The sequence below is a fragment of the Anser anser genome (assembly GCF_964211835.1).
Source record: "Anser anser genome assembly, chromosome: 1".
Classification (NCBI taxonomy): domain Eukaryota; kingdom Metazoa; phylum Chordata; class Aves; order Anseriformes; family Anatidae; genus Anser; species Anser anser.
The window spans coordinates 3,838,408-3,866,258 of NC_139720.1; the positions used below are offsets into that span (position 1 = coordinate 3,838,408).

General features: G+C 49.2%; 1 protein-coding gene and 1 long non-coding RNA gene across 16 annotated transcripts in view; one reads left to right on the forward strand and one right to left on the reverse strand.

The window, feature by feature from the left end:
• LOC310897289 (uncharacterized protein) overlaps positions 1-11,964 on the forward strand; it is a 127,466-nt gene extending 115,502 nt beyond the window's left edge. For 12 of the 15 annotated variants that reach the window (XR_014582189.1, XR_014582190.1, XR_014582191.1 and 9 more), the window contains one exon: positions 1,238-11,964. Coding sequence is in view for 3 of the 15 variants with exons in the window: in XM_083830724.1 (XP_083686850.1) it covers positions 1,238-1,252 (15 nt within the window). In the remaining 12 variants the exon portion in view is untranslated. The remainder of the gene's footprint in view (positions 1-1,237) is intronic. The other 3 variants (XR_014582199.1, XM_083830726.1, XM_083830725.1) reach the window with 1 other exon arrangement.
• Positions 11,460-26,434, reverse strand: LOC310897344. Its single transcript, XR_014582236.1, has 2 exons — positions 26,044-26,434; positions 11,460-24,536 (listed from the first exon to the last, which is right to left on the reverse strand). It is a non-coding gene; the product is annotated as an uncharacterized lncRNA (long non-coding RNA).
• Between the last annotated feature and the right edge of the window lie 1,417 nt (positions 26,435-27,851).

Below are 27,851 nucleotides of genomic sequence, written 5' to 3' on the forward strand. Positions count from 1 at the left end.
ACTGGAAACCAAACTGCTCTGATCCTGTTTCACGTGAAGCTCTCAGATCACCGACGTGTCTTGGTCCATCACAGGGACAAATTTTACAGTGCCTCCCCTGGAAACCGCAGGGAAGCTAAATATCTCCATAGCACCCTCAGACTGAGTTTCTCAGCTCACACAGAAAATCAGACCAGAAACAGAACTCAAGCCTTCTTTGTTTTAGTGCTCAAATTTTGATGTGCTGACCTTGTTTGTGGCTTCACAAGGTAGAACTGGGAGTAGGGAGGGGAATAATAGGATCAAAAAGCGAGCTGCAGCAAAGTGGATATATGTATGTTATGTTTTTAGGATAGTTAGGGATATATTTGTCTAATACAACTGAATTTGTTCAGTAGCTGCAGTAGATTAAAGCAAAAAACACTCTGCAAAACAAAATTACTTTCAAAACCCAGCAGCGACTTTTCCCCATCTCACTTGTCTGTGTTGAATATGTGGAGCATTATGTTGTGGTCCCCTAATTAGCCCGGTAATTTTCATGGCGTAGGCCAGCATCGGTGTTCATTATTGAAGCGCAGTGCCTGTTTTTGTCCTGGAGATGTATTTTGTCCTGTAACAGCAGTCAAATGCATGAACTGAGTTGTAAGAAGAGGTTCAGGAGTGAGGATCAAATCTGCGTGTGGTCCTTGGGGTGTAACCACTTCCAGTGCCACCAGACACTCACGGTTGGTCCAGGTGATGGGGAACCCCTCACCCTTGCTCCCTGTGTGGTGAAGATCCCTCTCATCTCCTGGCTCTTCAGTCTCCAGCACAACATAGGGGCCATTCATCTGTCCCTAAAACCTTTAGGTAAATCCGTCATCCCTCTCATTTCACAGCCAGAAGAAACAAACTGCTCAGTTAGGTGACGTAGCTTGGTTTACATGAACAGATACAGAAAACAGGAGTTTAATACATACGTATATTTATGTACATGTGTATAAAATCACTGTGTGGTTCTGTTTATTCTGTTCATCAAGATGGGCTGTTCGTGGAGGGTCTACACGAGCCGCATTTACGGCCTTCCCCTGCAGTGGTGGGAAGTGTCAGCTGCTTGTGTTCCTGTTACGCTGTCTTACTCTGTAATAAAACGTGCGATCGAACATGGAAGCAAATGTAAAAATGTACGCTAGCCGTGCAACTTCCCTCTGCCTTTACGAGGAGAAGCTAAAGTGAAAATGCAAACAAGCATTTAAATAAGCCCTTTTATACATTCCAGGTGCTGATCTCCTGAGAATGCTTTCCGTATGCCAAAGGAAGAACACGATGTTGGAGGGAAAGCCTATTTATAAATGTGTACCGACTGAAAGGTAAATAACTCCCGTTTCCAGTAAATTAATGGAATATGCTCTCTGCACTGGATGTGTTCCCTGCTGAGAAGTAGCTGGGGTAAATTTATCTGGCATGTATTGTGTTTGTTGCTCTGCAGCACGGTACGTAGGAAGCAGGTATTTTTAAAAACCTTTTTCTCATTCTTTGCTTCTTAAGTACAACAGAAGAAGGGTTCAAAGGTGGTTTGTTTTGCTCTGAAAATATTTCTGGATTGGCGTTCGTGTTTTTGCAGTGTCATCCCTGATGGGAGGGGTCAAGAATACTTAAATCTTCTGCTAAAAGATTCTCTGCAGCCTGTTTATCAGGCATGGGAATTTAGCTGGGACTAAAAACAATCACACTTGGATCTGATTAAATTTCCTATCCCTTTCATTTTCTGTCTTCTCTTCTGCGTAGTAATTCTATTTTACTTGCTCTTCAGTAATCAGAGAGTCTTTCAAAGTAACCATAATTGGAATTTGTACTGTACCAGAAAAAATACAGAGAATTAAACATTTTTGTGCATGTTTATTGTTACTTTTAAATGATACCTAAGGGCAATTCTTTCCAGGTCACTTTTCATCCTCAGACAGACAAATTAGCGTGATAATTTATGTACAGTGTGAACGAAGCACTGAAGATAAGCAGAGGGGCAAAAAATGTACGAATGCCCGGTTTGAAGAGCTGACTGTGTAGAGACGTGAGTGGATGCAATACAACGCACGGCGCAGGAACACAAACAGTAGGTGTAGTTTCTGAGGGCTTCATGACGGGGGCATTTCTGTTCAGCGCTGGGATTAGCACTTCTATTGAAACTTATATAACAGAGCCTTTGCCGGGGTGGCTTCTAAAAATGATGTTCGTTGCTCTTCAGATTCCAGAGGCTTTAAGTCAGAGGAAATACTTTAAACTGAAGAACTGGTTTGTTTTTTTTTCCATTGATCATTGGTTTCCTCCCAGTTCCCAATTAGATCCTACTGCATGTGTAAGACAGCAGTGGAAGGAAAAAAAAAAAAAGGGGTTTTATAATGAAAAGGCTTGGGCAAGAAGCACTGAGTTTCGTTGTGAGTAGTTCCTTTGTTAACGTACCTTTGTTCTAAGCATACCTTAGAAAAAACAGGGAATTAGGTTGATCATGGTGCAGTTGTACGTTTCTAAAGTTAGAACATTCTAAAGTATAATATCTGCCACTTTTGTCCAGCAAATGATGATGCCTTCCAGAAAAAACCTACACTCCTCTCTGTTGCCCTGAAGATTGCTGTTTGACAGAAGAGCAGTTAGCTGCTATGGTGATGGGCACGGGATGGGAACGTGGACAGAAATAGTGGTGAGGCTGAAGCTGGGCTGTTCATCCTTCCTTACTGTTTCAGCAGCTCTTGCTGAATTTTGTACGATTGAATTCAAGGCGTTAGCAGGCTATCTTACTTTTTTTTGGCCTCAAATTCTAGCAAATACTACAAAATAATAGGCAAAAAGAAGAGTGAGACACTCAAGCTGATAATATTTGTATAAACCTGCATCCCCTTCCCTGCAGTGCAGCTTCTGCCTGTTGTGCTTGAATTTAGGCACACAGAAATCTTCCTCCACCTGTAAGAATTAGTGTGTTTTTTTCAGTAATTTTCAGTAATGAATAATTCATATACTAAAGTCTTTGTCACAAGAACATCTCACTGTTTCTCCCCCAGCTTGATAAGCTTGCTTTTGTATTTTTAGGATTTCTGTTTCCCTAATCAGCCCAAAAATAAACCTGAAGAGGTTTCAAAAAACAGAATTCAGAGTAAGTCTGAGATGACTGCACGTCGAGGATATTGCTTTGCACAGTAGGTGATCCTCTGGCATTTTCTATTTACAGCTCTTTCTTTTGCAAAGAATTATTTACCTGCAGTACGAGGCCACACCACTGCCGTGCATTCAGTGCCTCAAAGTAGACCAAATTGGATATATCTTACTTAGCTTCTATTTTTCAATAACTTCTGAATCTGTAATCCAAAATGACTCCTTTGACAGGAAACATAGTACCTGTATTTTAGTGTTAAGGTTAGTGGTAAACTTTGGTTGTCTGTTTCATCGATTTGACTGTAAAAGCTCTCACTTAAGTTCAGACTGAGAAGCAGTAACTTGGCTAAAAGCCCGTCTAAGAGCCTGGAGGAAGAGAAGAATGATTTTGAGGTTGTCTTTTAATTCACCTATTTGAAGAGCAACACAAAGAGGGGACTGATTCAAACAGCTGCTGATGCTTTATTTTTTCTTCCAGATTCTGAGGACATCCCTTTCTGTCAATAGTGAGCTGTTCCAGAAATAGATGGAGAAAATTGTACGTGGGGGAAGCTGTTTTTTTTTCTGAGGTATAGCACATCTGTGTCCCTCCTTGGTATCAGCTGGTACTTGGAGATACCTTGCGGCATTAGCCATCAGATCTTTCCTGATGGAAGCTTTGAGAAGCTTCTGAAATTTAAAAAAAATAAGCATATTGTATGTACGTAACAGATTAATTAGATGTTTGATTAGTGGGTAATGCCAGCCTTTATTCAAGGGCTGCTGGCTTTTCCAGAGGAATGTTCCCCAGTTCGCTTACTTGGTAGACCTTTTCATTACAGCTAAACAAAGGACAGGAAGGAAAGCGAGGTATGTGAAGTACTGTCATCAGGGTAGGAAATTTTAACAGTAATGGTTTGTCATGTCGTTAATTTCCTTCCCCAAATGACCTAAACACTTCTTCTCACCTGTTTATGTCAAGTCAGCGCAGACCTTCTGGCCAAACTGAATTCCAGCTGTGGAGGCTTCAGTTGTTTCTTTCACATAGCTGATTTTAAGATAACAAAATTGCTCAGAAAAAAAAAAAATATGAATGGAAAAAGTCAGGCAGCAGGCCAAGGGTGAAAGCTGGACCTTTTATAAAGACCTAGTAAAACTTCAGTAAGAAACTTCAAGTTTGGTGTATTGATTTTTTTTTTTTTTCTCTGTAAGTTCAAGAACTGTGTTTCATTGCAGGCTGAACTCTCATCTCTGTTCCTCATGACCAGCTGAGCAAGGGAGATGGGATTTGATGCTATCCAAGGTGTAATTCCACAGTTCATGTCTCTTGCTAGTGCCAGCTTAATAAGTTTCTGCCAACCCCCAGCCATTCATTTCCAGCTCAGCAGCAGTGCAGTGCCTTCCCTTTCCTGACCATGTGCAAACGCAGGTCCCTGAAAATACCTCAGCAAGGAAAAGAAACACTTCTTCTCTTTGAATTAGAATTATTTGAGTGATCTTGCTTACAGCATGGCCCACCAAGAGTTGTATCCGTACAACTAAAGGTGACGTGCACCTGCAGGAACTGCAGCATCAGAGGCACAGCAAGCGTTGGAGGGTGTCCAAATGTTAAGTGGTCTTGTTGTCAGTGAAAATCTGCTCTGGGACTGTATCCTGGTTGAAGGGGCTTCACTAGTCACGGTAATATTTATTGGTCTGCTTTTCATTTTATTCTGCTTTATTTATTTTTTTTTAAATTAGCATCTTCTTGTTTGGACACTTTTATTTATTTTTTTGAGGAGGTAAACCGTCCCTGAGAAGTAAATCAGCTTTGTGGACGGCCATGAATGTCAATAAAGTCTTGGCAAACACAGTAGGTATTTATTCAGCCTTGCAAATTAAAAACATTTTTCCTGCTTGTTTTGTGAAGGGAACAAAAAAAGACAAATTACATAGCGGATGAGCTCTCTTGATAGTTGGAATTCATTAGTCTGGTGGTGAAAACGCTGGGGGATTGATGGTGCAGAAATATAAAAGATGAAACAGCTTTTCCCCAATAGCAGTGGTTTAAGTTCAAGTTGAAAATGAATGGGAAAAAAAAGACTTTAAACACATCTGTAACTGACTTCACAGTCCCAATTACGATCTTGGTAGGCAGTTCTTCCTCACTGCTGTTAGTATTAATTGTTTTTTCAGCTGGAGGACAATTCCTCAATGGTTGCTCGGCCTTCATGCCATAGGGTATCTGCAGCAGCTGGTAAATGAGATATATGGCCAGGCGTTAAGTAGGAAGTTCACACACTCCTTTCCCATGCTATAGCCGTTCTGTGAACAGAGGTTTTCTGCAGAGTTGTCAATCTGTCCTCTTCCCTTGGCTTCACATTTTATTTAAAAAAAAAAAAAAAAGGAATTTGAAAAGTTACAGTAAGTTGAACAGTTTGTCAGACATAACGTACTCGCAGGCTATTGTCTGCAAATTACAGGCTGGCTCGGTCTTTCAGCCTGTCATGGATGGATCATAAAGCTGTCATAAGCAAAGCTCTAACAAAATCCATTTGCACGGCTCCTGTTATGGCAGAGCATGGCGAGGAAGCAATAGGACTAATTTTTGAGGAATTTCCTGTCCAGGAGCTTTTTAGTCCAGTTGAAAGTCTTTGCAGGTCACTCCCAGTAGATGTTTTCCCTGATTATCCCTGGATTCATGTGATAAAATACACAAAATTGTCACTTCCATTCAGAAAGGGGTCACAGTTCACATGCTATTCTGAGTGCGTAACCGCTGGATTTAATCAGTAGGAGGGAGAGGGTTACCTGATACGCCTTGGACTGCAGATAAACCACGTGTAAATCACCAGAATTATGGTGATTATCACCCAAATCAATGGCAAAATAAAAAGCAGTGTAAACTCCAGTCTTGCAGTGGTTTAATCTCAGACAAAGCTTAGTTGCTGTAAGTAATCCCGCTGATGTCAAATAAACCCTGCAAATGCTGAACTATTTAGGGTCAGGGCTTAAACCCCGGGCATTTCATTCCCGTAATTTCTTCTGAAAGGTTACAGAGCAGTGTTTGTAACTACAAAAGCAATGTAATAGGACGCTCTTCCATCTGTATTTTTTATCTATGTATTCTGGGTTTGCTCTCCATATTTCCACAGTTTTTGCTCTTCTGTTGAGTAGGTGCCTAAGTGTGAAGGTGTTACCTTCTCTGCTCCTCTTCTTCCTCTCCAGATAAACAAGGACATTACTCGTAGCAAATCTAGGAAGGACAGAAAAATCCAAGATCTGAAGATGTTCTGAAACTTACAGGGCCCAGAAGTTAAAGGACCTAATTAGGAGGAGGACTCTCGGAGCAGTGCATCAGTTCTCTCTCTGCAGTTCATCCGTTTCACCCATTTAGAAGTGACAGTTTACAGCCCTAATGCGAGAGTGTTTCTCATTATCTGTGCTCTGGAAACGCACAGCGTCATTACAAGTTTTGAAAGATGCTCTCTTCAAAAGTACAAATGCATTACACGGGAGAGTTTGCTCCCTGGTTAGTCATGCTGAGCTGCTGTGGTCTGCACCCGTTCTAGGGGTAGCACTAAAGACAGAGCCCCAAAAACGGAACCTCTGCGTCAAGTCCCATGCACATCACGGATGTCACGGTGCAGACACGCACCCTGTAACACAATTTAGCCTTGCCTTTGTCCGGGGAAGATAATGGTTGTGAAGCTTTATTGCTTTCCTCGTCTCACAGATGGATGTCAGGTTTGTTGGACTTTCTCCTGAAGATTTAAGGGGGGAATGGGGGGGGAGCGTGTTAGCTGTGCTGCTGACAGATACCCTCAGGGGAACTGTCCACGCTCATTGGAGATTTCTCTCCTGTATCTCCAGCCATCTACTAGTTCAGTTTCTAGGCTAAGATAAGTTGTTCAGGTTGTCATCGTGGTAAAGGAAGAGAGATACACACCTCTGGAGGCGATTAACCCGTAGGAACAGATGTAATTTCGTTTTTTGACATGATTTCCTGCCCCCGGAAAGAAGGATTTTGAGACTATGTGGCTGTCCTCAGGAGACCGCAGATGGGTTCGGCTTGGGTGAAGGCTGTAATCAGCTTGAACAGAGCTGCCAGCAGCAGGCAGAGTACATGCAGGTAGGACACTGCGGAAGGAAACAACAAGTGCAATGCTTCACTTCTTGAATTACGCTACGGCGGGGCAAAGTTTGAGGCTTTTTATGCCTTGGAAGCGGTTTGATCCTGTCCGCATTGTAAAAATGCTGTATTTAAACACTGTTAGAGCAGCATCTTCTCTTGCACCATGAGAACAGTGTTATTCACAGCCACACGGGGCACAGTGCTGCTCTGGGCGATCTGTTCCTCTGCGATGTACCTATGGAGCGCTTCGCAGAGCGCGTCACCGGGAGCCTGGCTGAGCCTTGCAGCCTGTGCGGGCGCTCAGCATTGTTTGACACGATTCTGCAGATGCCTTTCGGGCGTGTTTGTTCTGCCAGCTGAGATGAGACGCCGAAGACAGGTTACAAAAAAATACATCTGTTTGAAAAGAAGTTGTGGAGAACACACTTGAGTCGTAGAGTTCCAGGAAAGAGCCTTGTGTCAGACTTCCTAGAAGTAGTGCTGCAACCAGGTGGTAAGTGCCAGTGCTGCGTAGTCCATAGTTACACAGTCCTTGCGTTGGGTTTGGGCACTTGCCTTCTCTCCGTGTTGCAAATACCACCTCGGTGAGAGCTGGCAGACAGGTGGGCTTCTTTTCAGGCCATCCTTTGGAACAAATCTTCAACGTGCAGGGATTAATATGTAACTTCTGTCACACTCTTACTGCTGCTGCTGTTAAAAGTAGTGTGCTTTAGCATCTAGCAGGAGACGTTTCGCACATTGTTTTGCTGTCACTAGAGGGAGTTTGCAGCAGCGCTTCTCTTACCAACGTGGTGATCTCGGTGCTGTGGGCAGACCTCAGCAGACGCCGTGTGTGGATAGGAGACGGCAGGAATGAAAGTAGGACAAAGGTCCTGCCTCCCTGCTTAAACCCTTGTACGCAATGTCTGAGCTTGACTAACCAAATTCTTCAGGGTGACAGTGCTGGAAGCAATTCTCTGTGTTGGTAGCGCTGTAATAGAAAACAAATGAGCATTCGGTGACTCAAGGCAGAGCCAAGGGTAGGAGTAAGAAAACAACATCAATTATTTAATAGGAAGAACAAAGATGGAAAAAACCAACCTGGATAGGTACTCCTCTGTGGCATTTCCTATTTGTTGTTACAGGAACATCATCTCAGCTAGAAACAAGCTCCCTCAGGAAGCTGGTTTCATATGGTGGTTTAGATTTAACTATTTATTGTCTAGCACCATTTGAAATCAGTGTTCTTGGAGGAAGAATGCCTGCGTTCGTCCGTGAAACGGCTCCTTGGAAACTTCGGTTGAAAAGAAAAAATGTTGAGGTCGTTGTGTGCTTCTGCCATCAGACTTAGCTCCACCACCAACCAAATGACCTCAGGAGGCTGGGGTCTGTAACTTTATGGCCCGTGGGAGAGCAGCACGAGGCGTGATTTCAGGGGCAGAAATTCAGGTGTAATACTGCCGGGCAGCAGCATGTTTACAGCATTTGTAGGTGGTGAACCAGAACTCAGAAACAGAGAAGGGCTTACGAGACATAAACACTGCAAAAAAACGTAATGCAGAATTGCAACACGGCATCGAAGACCCTGATGTTAATGCACCCAGGCTTAAATCACATCTATACAGTACGGCGAGGAATGAGGAAGGGAACCTCGTGCTCTGCTTTAAGGCTGAAGCAGGTACAGCTTTGGTTTTAGTTCTTCACTGCCCTTGTAAGTACCTGTGCATAGAGTGCCTCTGTCATCCAGAGCACGACAGAATTTAAAGCAGACCATGGAAGCGCTGGGAGTGCTGGGTGCTGGTCCCATCCACATGCTGCCTGGTTGGTTTTTCATCGTGGCATGCTTGGCAGATTCCAGCGTGCTTATTTATTGTGTCTCTTGCAGCATTTGGGTTGCAGGTTGACAGCCTAGAATGCCAGTTGTGGTCACTGGAAATGGCCAACACCAGCATCTGTGACAACGGGACCACGCAGGGCAGGCCACATTGGCTGAGGCTACCCAAAATCAAAGTATTTGTGGTGTTTTAATATTGGCTATACAATTTAAAAAGAAGTACATAGTTAATGATTTTGAAAGTTTCCACCTTCTGTATCTTTATCTTATAATAACACAACATTTTTTGGTGAATAATACCACAGAGGTAATAAATTAATATTCATCAAGAGTTTGGGAATCCTCCAATGTAAAATACTGTCCAGTACTTAACTCTTCATCCTTGCAGATCTCAGTAACCCCTTTGGAGGATGACTGATTTCTTTTGGTGTTCAGAGTCAATAATATTTTCTAGCACCATTTGAAATCGGTTATAGTGATTGGGGAATTGCTCCTTGTGAATTTTGTACGAGTCTCCAGAGAATCTTTAATGGTATTACATAGGACTGGAAAAAAAAAAAAAAGGAAAGTCTGGTATTTCAGTGAACAGAACGACTGAATGCAGAAGTATTACACATTTAAGCTCCAGTGTTGTTAGGTGCCTTTATATAGCTGGAGATTCTTGCTAGGAGAAAATGCAGTCTGTAGCTGTAGATGGAATATGTAAAATAAGCATCATGAGGTTTTGGTGTAGGTCATCAGTGTAAAGATGGTTTGGCAAGCCATACAGTACTGCGAGGGAAGATAAAGGGAGATTGTTTTCCCAATGGAAATTACCAGTATGGACTCAAGATGAAGAAAAAAAAAATAATCAGAAAACACTGTTGGTTTAATGATCTAGCCAGGAGGTATGACAATACAAAAAAGCAGCAGGAACCCTTCCAGTCTCCAATTACTGCACTCCGGACGTGCTGAAAGACAGACTGGGAAGGATTTCATTGCTAACCTAAGAGCTTTTTGCCTTCTCTCCTCTTACACTGTTAACAGCATAAGCCACAAAACTGAGTCATCTTCCCAAGGACGTTGTAGTACCTAAGAAGTTTTCCCGAGAACTGCACTCTTCAGGGAAACACAACTGGCCAGAGATGCGGAGTCCAAGTCTGGGTCGTGTCCCCGGTTGCAGCAGGATCTCATTAGCCGTGAAGATGATTTCTGAAATGCATTCCTCAGCCAGATTATCATCCTGCATGTAGCTTTTGGGGAGGTAGCGACACAGACAGCAATACATGGCTCTAGCAGGGGAGCCTTTCCTAAATAAACTGGTGGGAGCAGGAATCTGCTGCCTTTCCCTGCTCTCTGGTATGCAGAAACTACAAAGTTGTTGCTACGGACGGCAAACAACTGCAGCAGCTTTTGGGTGTTCGGAGGCATTCCTAAGCTGGTTGGGGGCAGCAGATTCACCCTTCTCCTTCCCCTGCTCTGTCTTTCCATCAGCATATCCTCCATTTCATCAGCAGCACATACTCTGTTTTTTCACCAATTTATTCTCCCTTTTATCCTCAGCGTATCCTCCCTTTTATTTCTGTTTGTTTAACTAAGAAGGGATCAAGTCATCACGATCCAAAAGAGACTCGAGTGTGAAAAGTACACGGCCTCTAAGTCTCTCACTTGCATCCTTCTGTGAAATCCACCCGCGTGGTTTGTCTTGTTTAAACCCTCAGAAGTGGGTAGGACCGTGTTCTGTTAGTCCATAAGTTACCATAGAGTCGTGAAAATGCTGAAAACGTAGAACATCGAGGAGTGTGTTTGTTGCACTGTGATGCCAAGAGCTGACACCTGCCCACGGACGTATTTGGGGGAGTTTGACAGATGTTCCTAGAGAGGTTACAAGCTGTACAGAATGAAGCATTGCACTCCTGAAGTGTGCTTTACCAGTAATCCGTGTGTTTTACGTCTGTTTGCTGCTGAAGTAGCTCCCATCCAGACCTTGTTTTTGAATGATTTCTTGGGCAAAGTCCTTCAGCGTATTTGGAGTTCAGTGGTTTCCCAAGGTAAGGTCTGAGTATCGAGAGGTTTTTATACTTAAAGGAAACTTCAGCACGAAAACTAATCTCATGGCAAAAATCAATTACAAATTAAACGATCACACCAAAAGCACCCAAAGGAGATTATTAAAGTTTAATTATTTCTATTGAAAGGTAAGAGGTTTTTAAGCTGTAGTAATTTTCTCTGTTTGCACCGTATAGTGAGAAAAACCAGAGCTGCTAAAGTACTTGGGTCTCTTGAAGGCTTTTCTGACGTGAGTAATGTTGCTGGTGTGCCTGTGTCCTGCAGCTTCTCAGATCTCTACTGCAGCAGCAGGGGAAAAAAAGAATGAAAGAAGGTGGGAAGGAAGAAAAATGATGCATGAAAACAAAATCCACTGTAAAATACATGCATGAAGAAGGGAGGAGAATTGTATAATGGGTTTCTTTTTTTTTCTTTTTTTTTTCTTTTTTGGATCCTATTTACTCTTAGCACTTGGTCTTTTTAAAAGTGAAGCTACCAGAAGACAGTCGTCTTGTCAGGCAGCCAGATTTAGATGCAAAGCAGTGCTTAATGCAGATTGCATCCAAAGTGCTCCTCGGGTACCACGGCGTATAACTTCAGCTGCTGGCGAGTCTGCTCATCCTGCTGCCTGACACCCTGCAGCAGGTGTAAAGTGCAAGGAGGTTGCTTCGTGGTCTCCAAAGTGTCTCTAGTCGCTGACTGGTCTTTTGGAACGACGTTAAAGTGAAGTAAGAGCTCGTACTAAGCCCAAACAGCGCGGGGAGTCAGCCACTGCTGTTGCCCCAGCAGTCGGGGTTTAGCATAAAGGATGCTTGAGGATGGAGGAAGATGGATAGTGGGGGTATTTTATCACAAAGTATTTTAGGAATGCCTTTTGATGTCCTATTGTTGTATTACTGAGGCATTAAAACATGTTACTACACGATCATAAGTTTAATGTCAGATTAATTCGTCTGAAACTGGTGATCCTCCGTCGTTATCTTCAGACACCTGGCTTTTGCATAGGGCGGCTCTGCAAACTCCATCACGCGTCGGGAATTTAAGGGAAAAATGCCTTGATTCCATCAATAAGAGCCTGAGATGATGCTGGAGAAGTGTTCTGTGCTCATGGCAGATAAATTGCAGCTCAGGACCACAATTTGCAGCAGCCTCGTCCTTACGTTAATGAAACATGCAGGCATAAGATGCTTATGAAAGGGCGGAATAGAAAATAAGACAGCACAGTGTTATTCTGATAGGTTGCTCCTGAGTCTTTCAAAGCGTTTTGAGACTTGATAGCCAAAAATAACCTGCACGAGGGATCTGTCGTGTCCTTAGCACGGTGCATTTCCAGTGCAGCAAAGGGCTGCAGGGGTACAAGTGGAATGGATGCGGGTAGCATGGGTTTTGCTGCGGGCTGAGTCCAGCTGGGACGTCTGCTAAGTATGGAGCGAGGCATAGGCTGGCAGAGCTTTCTGGTGCTGTAAAACACAGGATTAGAGCTCCCAAATTGTTGAATATGCCAGGAGAGCAAATTCGAATCTGGATAATGCTAAAAAAAGCAGAGTTAGAATTTATTGAGTTGTGTCCAGAGAGGACAGCGAAGCAGCCTTTGGCTTCTGATGTGGCTCCTACATACGTGAGAGCTCTTTGCATGTCGTTTCAGGACAGCTATGCTTTCTGCAGAGACCTGTCCTGCTGCCGGACACGGTTCATCAAGGTGATAGCTTCTGCTCTCCAGTGGTGCCCCATCAGATGCTGAAGACACATTGCCCCTTGAGAAGGTTCAGAGATTTGGGGTTTGAGGGGTTTGACCCCTGTTTTATGCTCCCTTCTTGGCCATTGAGCAGGCAAGAGGACATCTGGATGTCATCAGGCAATACCCTGGTTAGATTTTTGCTCAGAAGTTGTTCCCATTCAGCTCCTTCAAATTACAGACCTCTTTCCATGTGTCCCTCACCCTTTACCCTTTCCCTCTTGTGTTCCTTCGGTGGTGGAGCCTGGTGGCTGCTTCCTCAGCTGCCTGGGGTGCTGGGCTTTGAGTGCTTGTGCCCAGTTTCTGTGCGGCCATCCCAGCACCGTGGTCCTCTCTGCTCACGGTTTTTCTTCCCGAAGAACCCAACACGGCATCGGGGGTCTTGGCTTCCCTCCTGGGGGTTCGTAAAGCCGCTTCCTTGCGCACAGGAGGGGAGTTTTTAACGGTCGCCCTGCACAAAAAGGAGAGGCAAGCTGTGGAATTACAAGGATTTGCCTTGAAGTTCAGCATTCAGGGCTTGCAGCACGTGCTTGATTGTTGCAGAGGCCAGATTTGCTCAGGCCCAAATGGGCAAAGCAATTAATATTTGGGTCCTGCGCGTCCCCATCCGGGTGCCAGCCCGTGCCGCCTGCCGGCTGCGCTCTTGGGGCAGCTCTGCAGCAGCCCGGTGGGCACAGCGGGTTAGCTCATCACCTCCAAGGGATTCCAGAGCCCTTTTCCCTGCTACATTTTGCCATTTAATCTTCAATCTTGTCCGTCTTTACTGTGGAACAAACGGAGGGGAATGGGGGGGTCTCCCAAATCGTTGGCTGTTACCAGAGATACCCTGGGCTGAGCGGATTGCCTGCCCAAAGGAGCAGGCTCCAGGCAGATCAGAGCCCACCCAGAGCACATCTGGGGAGACGAAAATCCCTCAGGAAATCCATGAAGGTGATCACGGGCTGCTGGGCTTTCAGGTAGGCAGTTGTGTGAAGGCTCCGCTGCATTTCCAAGGTGAGAACCAAAGTCAGAGCTGAAGCGTTAGATCCAGGAAAGAGGAGAAATTTCCTTGTTTCGCTGCAAGGAAATTCGCAGATTTCGGAACTCAGCTCGGAGAACTTCGAAGCGGAACGATGGTGTAAAAGAAAAAAAAAATCTTTAAGATTTGCCTGGAAAGCCTGAGACACTCATGAATAATTGATAACGCAGCCTTCCCACGGCCGCTCGGCGGCACCGCAGCACGACCACGTTTGTCACCATATCGAGATGTTTTCTGGCAACCCTGGAATTTCTGTGATGTTTTTGTTCGTCGTGGAGCTGTTGCTTACCTTTTAATTTCCCAAATGAGGAGGCAGATCTCCAAGAAGAAGAAGAAGAGTTGAAAAGCGAGGTGCGTGTGTGCTGCGTTGTGAGTGAAGCCAGCAGGTCGGTCGTAAGGAGCAGCGTGGGCAACCTGAGGGGTTTGGAGGCTGTCCTGTGTTGTGCCCTGATGTCAATTTTAATACTCCTGAGTTTAACAAGGATTTTAAAATCTGAATTTAATCCTCTTCTCAGCGCGCTCTGAGCACGTGGGACCACTCAGCTTCATTTTTGGTAGCAGCAGCTGATACGATCCTGCTTCACGTGGCGTAGGGAAGGCTTAAATCCAAGCAAAGGTCTTTTAACATGGGAGCAACCTTAAAAACAGCCAGGTTCCCTTGGGTGTGGGACCTGCAAAGCTGTTCCCTAAGCCAAGTTCACAGAGCCACAGACTGGCTGCGGTGAGAAGGGACCTCGGTGTCCCTCTGCTCCCACCCCGCTCCATCAGGGCCACCTCGAGCTGGTGCCCAGGCCACATCCAGGTGGGTTTGAAGCTCTCCGAGGACACCACAGCTTCTGGGTACCTGTGCCAGATCTCCGGCACCCACCCAGCCCAGAAGTGCTTCTGGTGCTCGGAGGGCACCTCCTTTTCCCTTGGGGTACCCGTCCCTGGAAGGTGCCAGGCCAAGGGCGCAGACGGGGGTCCCGTACCAGCAGCGAGGGCATCCTCAGCTCCTCTCCGTCTCCCCGAGGCAGCCTCCCAGCTGTGCGATGCCTCCTCTGGCGCGGGGAGCAGCAGGAGCCGCGTGGTTCGCCTCGACGGGAGAGGCCGTGGGTGGAGAGGAGCTGGCGGGGATCCCAGGAGCCGTCGGGAAGAGGCTGCGAGCGGGGGAGAGCGAGCTCGCCGCCCACTCGGGATGAAATCACGCCGGTAAAGGCTGCCGGGACAAAGAAGGTGTCAAGTCTAAATAAAAAAAAAAAAAAAGAGGAAGGGTGCCGGACCAGCGAGGAGGGCAGTTCCTGTGCTGGTGGGCTCAAGGAGGATCTGGTTTTTGTAGGAGTGCATGGTGCTGGTAACGGATACGGAGCCGGGAGCGAGGGAAGAATTTGTCACAGGAAGGTTGGCTTTTAGCGCAGGAGGAAAATAGAAGTTGGATACGTGACCCGATTGCTGGGGATTTGGTAATAATGTGTCTGACTGGGGGGGATTGCTGCCACCCAAGCTGCTGCCTTCCCAGTTTGACCTGTGACCGAACTGGGAGGACGGGGAGGTAGGAAAGCCCTCCTGGAGCTGGCGTGCTTAAGGCAGTGTGGTGACAGGCTGCTGGCAGAGAGGTTGCATTGACACTCCCCTACCCAAAAATTGTGCCGGTGCCATACCCAAAAATAATGCTGGTGCCGCCTGGATGCGCTCACTGTCTCTTCCAGAGTGGCGTCCGTACCGTACAGCCCAACAAGGGACAGCACCGTGGCTTTTGTTCTGCTCCAAAATTAAATACCAGCCAGCATGAAGTCTTTTAGGACTTCTTTTTTTTTTTCCCATACTGATACCTAATTTACAGTAAACCAGACCAATTATGAGAACAGCTATTCAACCCCAAGGAGAAGACCTCCCTCCTCGGTTTCCACCTGGATGTCTTCCCAAGCCTCCTTACTGCAGTTCGAGCAGCATTTTTGGGGAGCGAGCACGGTGCTGCGGCACAGCTGGGGAGCCGGGGGCGGGTTGGGGGCCCTTTGGCTCTTGCAGGCGCAGCCGAGGACGTCGCCATTAGGTCTGGCTGTGGGGAACGGGCTCCTCAGCACTGCTCCGTCTGCTCCAGCAAAGCAAAAAACAACGCGCAAAACTTCCCCACCGCCAGCGCCGGCGGGTGCAAAATCGTAATCGTTGCAGGAGAGATGCTGCCAAAAAAAAAAAGAAGAAGAAAAAAAAGAAAAAGCATTTCCCTAGCTTGTTTTCTTTTCCCAGAAAACCAGATGGATGAATCATTATAACAGCAGCTATGACAGGGGACCAGACAACAGACTGAGCCCGAAGCCCAGCCCGGTCGAGCCAAGATGAAAAACTGCCCAAGGATTTACCAGTCCTCCCTCCCACGTGTGCTTAAAGGAGCGAGGCTCCACAAATAGGGCATCCTGCTCCCGGCTGCCTTTCAGCATCCCTTGTGGCGTACCAGCAAGCCTGGCTATCAGGTGGCACGATCTGGGGCTAGTAGAGCAGTCCCATGCCTAAATCCCGTTGAACATTGCGAGCAATGAGGTTGAAAAACATGGAAATGGAGTAGGTGCCCACCTTGGGGCTGCCCACGGAGCAATTGCTGCGGTGACGGCCTCGTTGGAGGCTCTGCTGTCACTTCTGCTTCCCAAGGAAGCGGAGCGCAGAGAAATTAAGGTCCAAGAATCTCTTAATTTGGGGTGCTGGGTCCGAGGCTGTCGGTGCAGGATGTTGAGGACTTGGTGTTCAGCGCACAGATTCCTCTCGTGCCGTTCTGTTTCCTTCCAACCCCCTGCTTCGTTTTATCGCCCTCTTCCAGCTCCTGCCTGTCGGGCGCTCCCGTTGTGATCCTCAAATCCAACTGCTGCTCTTAGGTTTCGAGTGTTTTGATCGCTGGCTGCAAAGCTCGAGCCCAGCCGCGCTCCCTTCCTCCCCGAGGTAAACAAGGAGTCAGGGGAGGTCGCTGCGGGTCCCGCAGGAAATAACAGGGGGCGAGAAGATCTCTTCACCTCCCCTACCCTCTGCAACGCACGAGGACCCCGCCGCAGGGTGAGGGCAGCCCAAAAAAAATGGCATCTGGGCCCCAAAAAGCTGCTTTTGGTCTCCGCGGTGGATTTGGCACTCGGGGCTCTGCGGCAGAGGCAGCTGGGGAGGATCGTGGACGAGGAGCAGAGAGGATGGGGAGGCAGAGGGATGAGCGGTGCTGCCGGCCGTACCCACGGCGTATTTATTGAGGTGGGAATAGCTCGTACCTGGGCGAGGGGACGCCTCGAATCCAGCCTCCTGCTGGCACCAGGACCCCAGCCGGGCTGTGCCACCCTGCCAGAGCCCCCAGGGCTGCAGGCTCCACCTGGGGTCTGCCCCAGGGCACCATCACCTTCCCTGCATTTTCCCTGGGGTTTCACAAGAGCAGAGCAGAGGGGGGCAATCCCCTCCCTGCCCTGCTGCCCGCGCAGTGTCGGTGCAGCCCAGGACACGGCTGGTTTTGGGGCTGCGGGTGCACATTCACCGTGACCCCAGCCTCAGGTGGCTCTGCCCGAGGACGGACGCATGGCGGCAGCTCAGAGCTCACGCCTTGGCTCTGAGGATGCCCAGCAGGAAGTGGACACATCACCCACATTGTTTTTCCTCCAGCCCAGTTTGTCCACATGCAGTTTTACGGGGTACCAGCGATCCTCCAGCCCTGCCTCAAACCCCTGGTGCTTCGTGGCCCTGCAGCACCAGACCCCAGTTAGCTGCCCACCAGCGTCCCGGAGGTGGCATCACACCCGTCATAAACCCCAGGTACCACCAGGAGCTTTCTTTTTGTCAGTGTTTGGTGCAACCTTAAAAGCTGTGAGATGTAAATTGGGGAAAAAAAAAACAACTTGACAGCTGTCACTGCCAGTACAGGGGAAGGCGAGGCGATGGGGAGGTCGGTGCTGTGCCTTCATCCCACCCCATCAGGTCTTCGGAGGCTTTTTGTGGGCCAGGAGGGCCCGGGGGAAGGGGCCAAGGCCGAGCTGCCTCTTGGTTTGGCACCGAGGGGAAAAGAAAAGTTAATGCTGCAGCCTAGTGGAGAAAAGCCGGCCGTGCGCATTTCCAGCGGGGCTAATTCAGGCGGGGTGGCAGGGGATGTGAAAGGCTGGTGGAAAGAAACCAAAGCACACAGAGCTATGGCACTGGAAGCCTGTTTTTATGGGATCCCGAGAGCGAATTTTGTTACGTATTCAGGTCTCCAAAAGGTATTTTGCTGTGCCCTGAGTGATAACCCAGTGAAAAGGCTGCAGACATCACCGTGACCCATATTAAAGCCAGCACAGCCCAAATCTCTCTGCAAACAGTGCTAAGTTTTTGGCAATGACGTCCCCACGGGGGCAGCTCTGTGCTCTCAGAAGGAAACAAAATACCATCAGAGCACGTTTACAGGGTGAAATGGTGAAAAAAAAAATGTTCCTGCTGTGTGTGATGTGGATGCCTGGTGCGTGCAGCCGTGTAACCCTGTGTTTTGCAGGGCTGCGGCATGGACGTGGGGCCACAGCCTGGGAGAAGCTCCAAGGCTGGAGAACCCAGAGCTGGCAAGTGGAAAGTCCCCGGAGCACGTGGAGTTTGGGCCAGTGATCATGCAAACGGGCAAGGCAGGCACCACCCGAGAGCTAAGGGCTAGTGCGAGCCTTGGCTGGGCAAGTGCCATCTGGGGCAGGGAGAGATGTTGTGCCCAGGTCTGGGGCACAGCAAAAATTGGCTGGAAAATTGGAAGGATTTCAAGAAGAGCCCCAAGAGTGAGGCAGGGCTGGAGAAGCATCCCTCAGAGGGGTAAACCCAAGCTCAGTGCATTAACCAAGCCAGGAGAGTCGATCTCTCACCACCACCACCGAGTCCCATGTCTAGGTCCCCCTGGGGACCCCAATCCTGGCTTTGGAGCTTTGTGGTGGGTTTCCCGGAGAGCACCCATGGGTGAAACCCATCCGCTGAGACATAGGGAGGACCCTGCATCCGATGCAGATCCGGGGACTTTGGGCTTGCAGGGGGTTTATGGTTTCAGGAGCTCCCTTGCTCGGGGCATGGCCTTCAGCACGGTGAGCATCGCCCCCAAGCCAACACACCCACAGACCTGAGACGCCCTTGGGATTAAACAGCAGCCGAGCTGGGGTTTTTCAGACCCACGGTTTGGCTGTAGGAGCTGAGTTGGCATCGAGCTGCCAAAATCCCCTCTGTAGCATCACTGATTTCACCCCCTCACAGGCTCCTCTGGATGTACCGGGGTCCATTCCCGAGCAGGATGGCCCAAGGCACCCAGGAGACCTTGTGCCTGCAGTGGCAGATCTGGTTTTCATCCCTGATTTTATCCCTCCCAAACCCAAGACAAACACCGGGGGGAGAATAAAAAAGGGGAAGGCTACTGGTGTGTAAATAGGTGCAGACGGGCTCATTAAAAACAGGCAGCGTTGCATGGAGAAGGTAGGGGAGGAGGACGGAGGAGTGTGGTCAGGAGGAGCATCGGGAGGAGAATCAGGAGGAGGAGAGAGACGGCGCTGGGGTCGAGGAGGAACACACAGCTGCGAGGAGCCCGACAGCTGGAAGCCAAAGATAAACCTCGACGGTGAATCAATTTGCTCGGAGGGACGGGTAAATCGGGGGAAAGCAATGACGGAGGGGAGAGGACAGAGCATCGGATGGGCTGAACGAGCAGGAAAACCCACAGAGCAATGAATCACCCCCCCCCGAAAAGCCCCTCTTCCCGAAACAAGGCGGGGGTGAGGCAGAAAACAGCAGAGACAGAAACAATCAATTACGTGGCCGAGGGAAGTTGACTCCCGCTGAATAAATACGCCGGCCGAGCAAAAGGCAGGGAGAAGATCCGCGTGTCAGATAAATCACCATCGGGTGAGCCGTGGTGGCAGGGCACAGCCCTACAGGCACCACCATGGGGATGCAGGAGGGGCAGAGATGTTCCTTCCAGTGGAATTTGGCCCGCGGTTGGGATTTTCCTGAATATCCTTGGAGGAAGGCAGAAATGGAAGAGAAGTTGCATTCAAAGCTTGAGGAGCAGATTTATTTTAAGGAGCAGCTCCTTTTGAGCAGCAAACACAGAAGTGATGGGGAAAGCCTAGAAAAAGCGTGGAAAGAGGGGTTTCTTTAGGAAATTGTTTTGAACACAGTATCTTTGGGGTCACAAATTAATAGAGGGGCGTTTGAGGATTGCATCTTGCAGAAAGTGTGGTAGGGAGGTGTTTGCTAATAGGACCTCGCTGCTCTCAGTTGTCCTAGGAGAAGCCCTACCTGGGAACCCCTAAAAAAGCAATGACCCATGATTTGGAAATGAATTTTGAGTGTTTTACCAAAAAAAAAAAATATAAAAAGAGAAGGAACTGGGGAAAGCCTCCCAGCTGAGTGCTCAGACCACCAGGCTGGAGTCCAGCTCTCTCCCGGCTCCATCCTAACCCACCTCCACGATGCAGCTGTAGGAAAGCAGGTGAGGACTGCGAGCATGAATGGCCCAAGCACTCTTTTGGGGTGGAGGAGCCATGTGCATGTGTGAGGGGTCCCACCAGCTGCCCCCTGCTCGGCTGCGCTCCAGATCAGCATTTCCCAGCTCGCCCTCCCCAAGGGACATGGGCATCCCAACACCACGCATGAACAGAGGGCGTGGGCAGAGAACCGAAGCTCGTTGATGGGAACACAAAACCCAACTCTGCCCAGATGCTGAGCTCTGCACATCTCGGTGGGGAAGGCGCTGCTTCCACCCCATGCCCTTGGTGCATGCAAAGAGGGCCCCGACCCCAAGGGTTTGATCCACAGACCGTAAGGCTTCCCTCGCTCGGAGATGGAGAGGCTGAGCCACAAACCTGCGCCTCTGCTGGTGTGATGCCACGTTGTCACTAGAGGGAAGCAGAACCATGTGCACGGAGCTGCTGCGGCACCGCTGCTCCAGTGATGGAGCCAGCGAGCAGAAGCACCTGCCCAGGGCTCCTGTGGTGGGGAAGCAGGGGACACCTTCATGGAGTCACAGAACGCTTCGGGTTGGAAGCACCTCAAAGCCCACCCAGTTCCAACCCCTCGCCATGGGCGTGGACACCTCCCACCAGACCAGGTTGTCCCGAAGTCCCATCCAGCCTGGCCTTGGGCACCCCCAGCGAAGGGCAGAGCTCCAGGGGAGGGTGGTGGGTAAAAGCCACGGGGAAAGGGAGCAGCTGGAGTGGTGCTGGGCCCTGCCTTCTAGCTGCTGCACCCCAGGGGCACACCTGGGTCCCCATGTCCCATCCCTGGTGGTGAGCTGGTATTGGCTTCGGGGGCTGAAGAGGGGTTCAAAGACCCTTGAAGGTTGAAGGTTCAAGGACCCATGGTCAATAGGGTTGACTGGGGCCTTCAGGCACCGCCAGCCCTGCAGCGATGCCCGATGTTCTCAAGGACAAGCGTTCACCAGAGCTTGGCCAGCCCTCTGTGGCCCTCCTAGGGTGGGTAAAATGGTGGCAACTGGGTCTGTGAGAGACACTGGGCTGGGCCAGGAGAGGCGTTGGGGTGGTGGGAAGGAGCCAGGGGCCTCAATTGCCCTTGGTGAGGTGGTGTCCGTGGTGCTGCTGGTCAACGCACCCAGCAGGACCTGCTCACAGCTCCTCCTTCGTGGAGGACACCAAGCACCAGAGCGACTGCTCTTGGGCCTGGAGATGCTCTTCTCTGGAAATAAACAGTGCCCTGGGGTTCTGGGGCAGGTGGGATGGCAGCAGAAGACAAGATGGCTACTGATGGCAGCTGATCAGAAATGGCATCTCAGATAATGAAGCAGCATTCTTCCTTTGGCCTTGGCACTTCGTGCAGCACCCACTACCCAGGGGCAAGATCCACCCAAGGGCATCCACGTGGGGAGCCACAGGCAAATTCCTTCCCGTGTGCCGTGCCAGTACTGTCGGGTTAAGCATCATACTGACAAAATGCTAAATCCTGTTGCGCTGTTAAATAGATAATTGTGGTTTGGGGTTTTGTACCTCCAGGTCACTCTCTTGCTGGTTTTCGTCAGAGCCACGCTGCCGGTGCTTGCTGAGCTCCTCGTTAACTGCAGGGGATGAAGCAGAGCCCAGCAGAGCTGGGGTCAGGGCTCGGTGGGTGTTTGTTGGGCTGAAGGCCCTGATCCACGGGTGAGAAGAGCTGGAAGAGAGCCCAAGGTGGTGAGTTGGTATCAGAGGCACCCAAACCGGTCGTTTCTGGTGGCACTTGCAAGAGGAGGGGGTTGGGAGGGGAGCAAAGCTAAGAGCACGGAGGGGGAGGAAGATCACCAGCAAAGAGGGCACGGCAGTGGGCTCACGGTGCGTAAAGCATCATCAGGGTGAGGAAATAGGTTGGTTTGTCTGTTATTCGATGGTATTTTGGAAACAGGAGATAAAATATCAGCTGTCACTAGATCAACAGCTGAAAACTATTGCCAGCGGTAGTGATTTGGGTGGGGAGGGAGGGACATTTAGGCCAAATGACTCACCCAGGAGGACAGAGAAGAGGAAAAAAAAATTCATTTTTATTTCTGAGAAGTGGAGGTCCCTGCTAATGGAGGGTTTTGGTGTCTGCTGGAGCAGCAGCAGGCCATTTTGCAGGCATAAAAGAGGATGAGCTATTGAGATGGCTCCAACTAAAGTGAAGAACAAGAAGTGCTGGCGAAGGCCTTGTTTTTAAAAGGAGCTTTCTTTTCTCCCCATCGGTGAGAACTTCCTGCAGCAAAAACAAGTGCAGCTGCTTTTTTTTTTTTTTTTTTTTTTTTTTTTTTCAGAAAGAGGTGACTGAACCCTTTTGCTCTTTGAGGGCGAGCAGGTCGAAAACCAGTTCTGTGGCCTCCCATACCGAGGGGCACATCACTGCAAGGGTTGCGTTCCTCAAGGCCAGCAGACCAAAGCCACCAGCCGGACCAAACCCTCGGAGCCTCCTGGTCCCCATGCTGGGCACCCCATGGGGCTTGGGACAGATCCTTGGGACTGATCCATGGACCAGGTCCTCCTTTGCCATGATGGGAACACTTGGCTCAGCTGGAGACGTGTGTATGGGCATCTAGCGGGTCTTTATCTCCAGCCAAATCCCAACCTTAATGGTTTTATTTCTGCAAAAAAGGCATTTTCTTTCAGGCAGCCAACCTCCTCGCCGCTGCACCTCGATCTCATTTGATCCTCCAGCATGGATGTTCTCCTTTCTGTTCTCCACCCATTTCTTGAAATCCATGCACCTTAGATGGTGTCACAAATGTTAGATGTGACATGTTTTAGTCATGTCCTGCTGACCCGAAAAGGGAAGAACACGTCCAACCTCCAACCCCCAATCTGACATGAGGGCTGACCCGAGTCCTGCCCTGTCCTTATTTAAAACAGCCAAAATATGTCAAAGAGGTAGAGAACAGCCTGCAATAACACAGGACCACTGGTTATCCCACCCAACTCACCCAGTGCCTCTCACTGTCGGCTGGTGGGCAGCATTTGATCCCAACAACCACAACCCTCCTGGTCTTGGAGATCCCTCTGCATTTATACTCTATAAATATGTATATTTACTCTATGGCCAGAAGAACGATGAACTGAAACCACCCCGTCCTCACCTCCTTTGCTCCCACCCAAGCAGCTTTCTGCAGGCTGTGGGAGCAGATGTTTCAAGAGCTACACGGGAAGAGAGTAGGTTGAGGAGCGTACGCTTGAATTTTTCTAAATGCCTGGAAACCTTCAGCTGCAGGCAGGAGGGAAAGGGTGGGAGTTGAACTGGGGACAAAGCAAGCAAATTTTGAACAGCAGATATTAAACCGAGGGCTAGGAAGAGCAAATAGGTGCCTAGGAGCATAGTCTGTACCAGGTCTTGGAGTGCCACGCAGCGGAAACGAATGCCTTATAATGCCATGACAACAGATGCCTCCTGCAGCCCAGATGGCTTCGTGTCTCCCTGGAGCTGGAGTTCTCAGGAAAGGTTTAAAAACCCAACAATTGGTGCTAAAAGCCAAGTAGACTAGCTCCCTCTGTGCACATTGGATGTGTCACCAGTCACCGAGTCCTGCCAGGGTCATGGGCCCTGGCTCTGGCCAGCAGAGTTGATACGAGGAACTCTGGGGCTTGAATTTACCCTAGGGACAGAGCCCTACCCCAGGAGCAATGAGCCATCTGAAGATGCTTCAGTGGGGTGGTTGGAGCCGTTGATCTCCAGAGGTCCCTCTCAACATCAACCACTCTGTGAGCCTAGGCCAACCAGGCTCAGCTGCTGTCCCCTTCAGTTCCCACTTGGACCCATTTGGGTTTGCCACTCCTCTGCTACAGTAGTTCATCTTGTTTGGTTGATCGTTCTCTATTTTATTTTATTTTATTTTGTTTTATACTTTTTTGTTTTATTTATTTATTTATTTATTTATTTATTATTTATTTATTTCATTTCATTTCACATGAAGCTTTGAGGCCCCTTTTAGCAGTAGAACTACACGTCCTGCCTTCACACGCTCAGCTCTGCACTTTTATTTTGCTCCTGTGACCCCGACTTGCAGCAGCAGCTCTGAATTGAAGGGTGAGCGTGCTTCAGTCCCAGCGATGAAATGTAAATGAGGTTTGCTTTACAGGCAGCTGCAGGAGCAAGCTACAGGAAGGCTTTTTCTATTCTCCCTTCTTTTCCAAGACGCCTGGAGCTTGTTCCTACCCTCGTCTCCTGCTGACCAGGCTGAGCAAGGTCAAGAAGAATCATAGAGGCATAAAGGTTGAAACAGACCTCCAAGATCATCTGGTCCAACCATCCCTCTACCACCAATGTCACCCACTAAACCCTGTCCCTAAGCACCATGTCCAACCTTTCCTTGAACACCCCCAGGGATGGTGACTCCACCACCTCCCTGGGGAGCTGCATCACTTAGCCAGGGCTGTGCTGGTTGACCCAGCACTAGACACCTGCACTTGGACTGAAGGGCCTCCAACCGGCCCCTCTTCTTGCCCAGGTCCTCCCTAACAGAAGCAGGGGGTATTTCTGGCCATAGAGGGGTGCAGAGGGGATACGTCTCTTTGGGGTTTCTTGATGGAAGACGTTGCTTGCTCACGGGTTTGGTGGTGTGGGCATAGCTGCAGGGACTCTTCCTGCCTTAGAAGGAGGCAGAAATACCAGGGAATGGTGGAGAATGATGCTCAGCATGCCTGCTGTGCTGTGGGCTTGGTATGAGTCTGCTGGTTTGTCTTCCATGTCCAGGAAATAAGGATCCTCAAAGGATGTCCAGAGGAGGCCAGGAGGACGATCAGAGGGCTGGAGCACCTCTCCTGTGAAGAAAGGCTGAGAGAGTTGGGGTTGTTCAACCTGGAAAAGAGAAGGCTGCAGGGGGACCTCGATGCAACATTTCAGTACTTGAAGGGGACTTATAAAAAAGATGGAGAGCAACTCTTTGATCAATCAGATAATGACAGGATAAGAAGGAATGGTTTTAAACTAAAAAAGGGGAGATTTAGATTAGGTGTTAGGAGGAAATTCTTCACTCAGAGGGTGGTGAGGTTTAGAACAGGTTGCCCAGAGAAGCTGTGGATGCCCCATGCCTGGAGGTGTTCAAGACCAGGCTTGATGAGGCCCTGGACAGCCTGATCTAGTGGGTGCCATCCCTGCCCATGGCAGGGTGCTGAAACTAGGTGATCTTTGAGGTCCCTTCCTATCCGAGCCATTCTGTGATCCTATGATGCTATCCTTACCTGCTCCCCCCGCACCTCCTCTGTCCTCACCCTGACCAAATGCAGCACTGCTCTCCTCTCCCTGTCGTGCATCCTCTGAAAGGCCCAGAACCACACCGCGGCTCCTCCTATGGGGGGAGGGATTTGGAGCAGCCCAGCAAAGCACCCCCCGGCCCTCATCCTGCACCAGGCAGGGCTCAGCCTGGCAGGACGTGGCTGGGCGCGATGCCCGTGGCTGCTCGCTCCGTGCCAACCACACCAGCACACCGAGGCACTGCTCTCACCTCCTGACCGCACGGGGCTGTCTGCTTAATAGGGGAAATCTGCTCTTCTTTCACTCTCAGGGGTGAGAAATGCTTCGTGTGACCTTCTCAGCTTCTGCTTTTCACTTTCTCATTGCAAGTGCCCGTGCTGACAGCCCCACAAGCTCCCAGACAGAGAGTTTTCCACCTATGACTAAAGCTCTTTCTAGCTTGGGACACCAGAGGGGAACTTCCCTCTGCTTCCCACCCATGGCTGATGTTTGCTCTTCAGAGTTGTGTTGGCCTTTGGATGTCAACAAGCTGGAAATTAGGTTGGAAATTAGAAATTTCTTCTCAGAAAGAGCAGTCAGGCACTGGGACGGGTTGCCCAGGGAGGTGGTGGCGTCACCGTCCCTGGGGGTGTTCAAGGAAAGGTTGGATGTGGTGCTTAGGGACAGGGTTTAGTGGGTGACATTGGTGGTAGGGGGATGGTTGGACCAGATGATCTTGGAGGGCTTTTCCAACCTTTATGACTTTATAATGCTAAGCTTTCAAGAAATCCATCCAAATCCTTCTGAGACAATGCTGAGGAGGTCCCCTGTTTAAAAAAAAAAAAACATGGTCTGCCAAATGCCTTCTTCCCCTATGCACAACAAGTGAGCCTGCTGGGTAAGCTCAGTTGTCTCAGACTGTTGTCACAGCCCTGGGGATACCTGGGGTGTTAGTCACATCTTCATCTCCTGCGCAGAGAAGTACCCCTGTTTTGTGGCCCCCCAAAAAAAGAAAGAAAGTAAAAAAAAGCCTTTGTAAATTAAAGCCTTTGTGAATTCCCCTGGGTGCTGAGTCTCAAAGAGGTGTAGCATCAGTTGGCCAGCCACCCATATCTCTGCTATGGCACTGTAATAACCGGAGTTATTGCAACCCCTTCTTCTCCCAGGAGAGGATGCGTTTGCGTGGCTGTGGGTGCCTGCTATGAGGTGGTGCTTGGGGCTGTTGGTGGCACATTGAGGACAATTTCTAGGCGTGTTTGTACAAAATGGATAGCTCTGAGGCTGTGCCCCATCCTCCTCCTCCCTGGACAAGCTGTGGGATACACGGAGATGAGCTTTCTACCCTTAAAAAGAAGTGCATGGGCTGTGTCTTTCTCCTGGGAAGAAAACAAGCCCTTATTCCCTTTTTGCTTTCCAGGAATCACAAAAGAAACGAGTCCGTTTCTTCTGCCTCACTTTGGGGGTTTTGGCTGCCCAAATTCCAGGACAAATGGGAAATTCCTGCCAGCAGCGGCAGCTCAGCCCCAGGCACTTAAGTAACTCTGGGCTACCCCCTGCGAACGTGACTTACACCCTCTGCCCCGCGAGCGACTTGCACCCAAACATTTCCCCTGCCCCGAGCGAGAAACCACCAAGCGCAGACTCTGCAGTTTCCTTTTCACGTGCTCCAGCCCCTGCAGAGCTTTGTGGCTTCCCTCCCTTCTGCTCCTCCGTGGGGCTTCGGTCTTCAAATCTCAGCATCTTCTGGCCCTCACCTCCACCCTTCATAGAATCACAGAATCATTAGGGTTGGAAGAGACCTCCGAGATCATCTCCAACCATCCCCCTACCACCAATGTCACCCACTAAACCATGTCCCTAAGCACCACGTCCAACCTTTCCTTGCTGGCAGCTGCCGTAAAATGCTAGCCCCCTTTTGTTGGATCCTGTTTATGCTCCTCTCGCTTTCTGCAACAAGAGGAACCCACTGGGGGTCTCCGGAATGCCCCTGTGGTTTTCCCAGGAGTGGTCTCCAGATGAGACCTCCGCTACCTCCAGTTGCAGGTGCATCATTTTAGGTGGCTGAGTCAAATTGTGATGACACCTGAATCAGTGACTGAAAAGAGGGACTTTAACGGGAGGCATCTACTTGCACACAGGAGCATTTTTCTCACCCACCGTGGTGAGCAGTCTTTGGCGTTCAGGTAAAAGAGAAGAGAAAGTGACACCAGGGACTGGTGCCTCTGATCCAGACACTTCAAGGTTGGGTAAAAAGGAAGAAGAAAGGAAAGCTGACTCAGAGCTGTCCTTCATTTCTTCTCCAGCGGGCTCAGGAAGAGCAAGAAATGTCCTCACCACTGCCACTGGGAGGGATGCAACCGAGCTGAAGGGCTTCAGGGAAGATTTGGCTCCATTTCCCTCAGCTGAAGACCACATCTACAGGGACGTGGTGGCACCTGCAAAGATG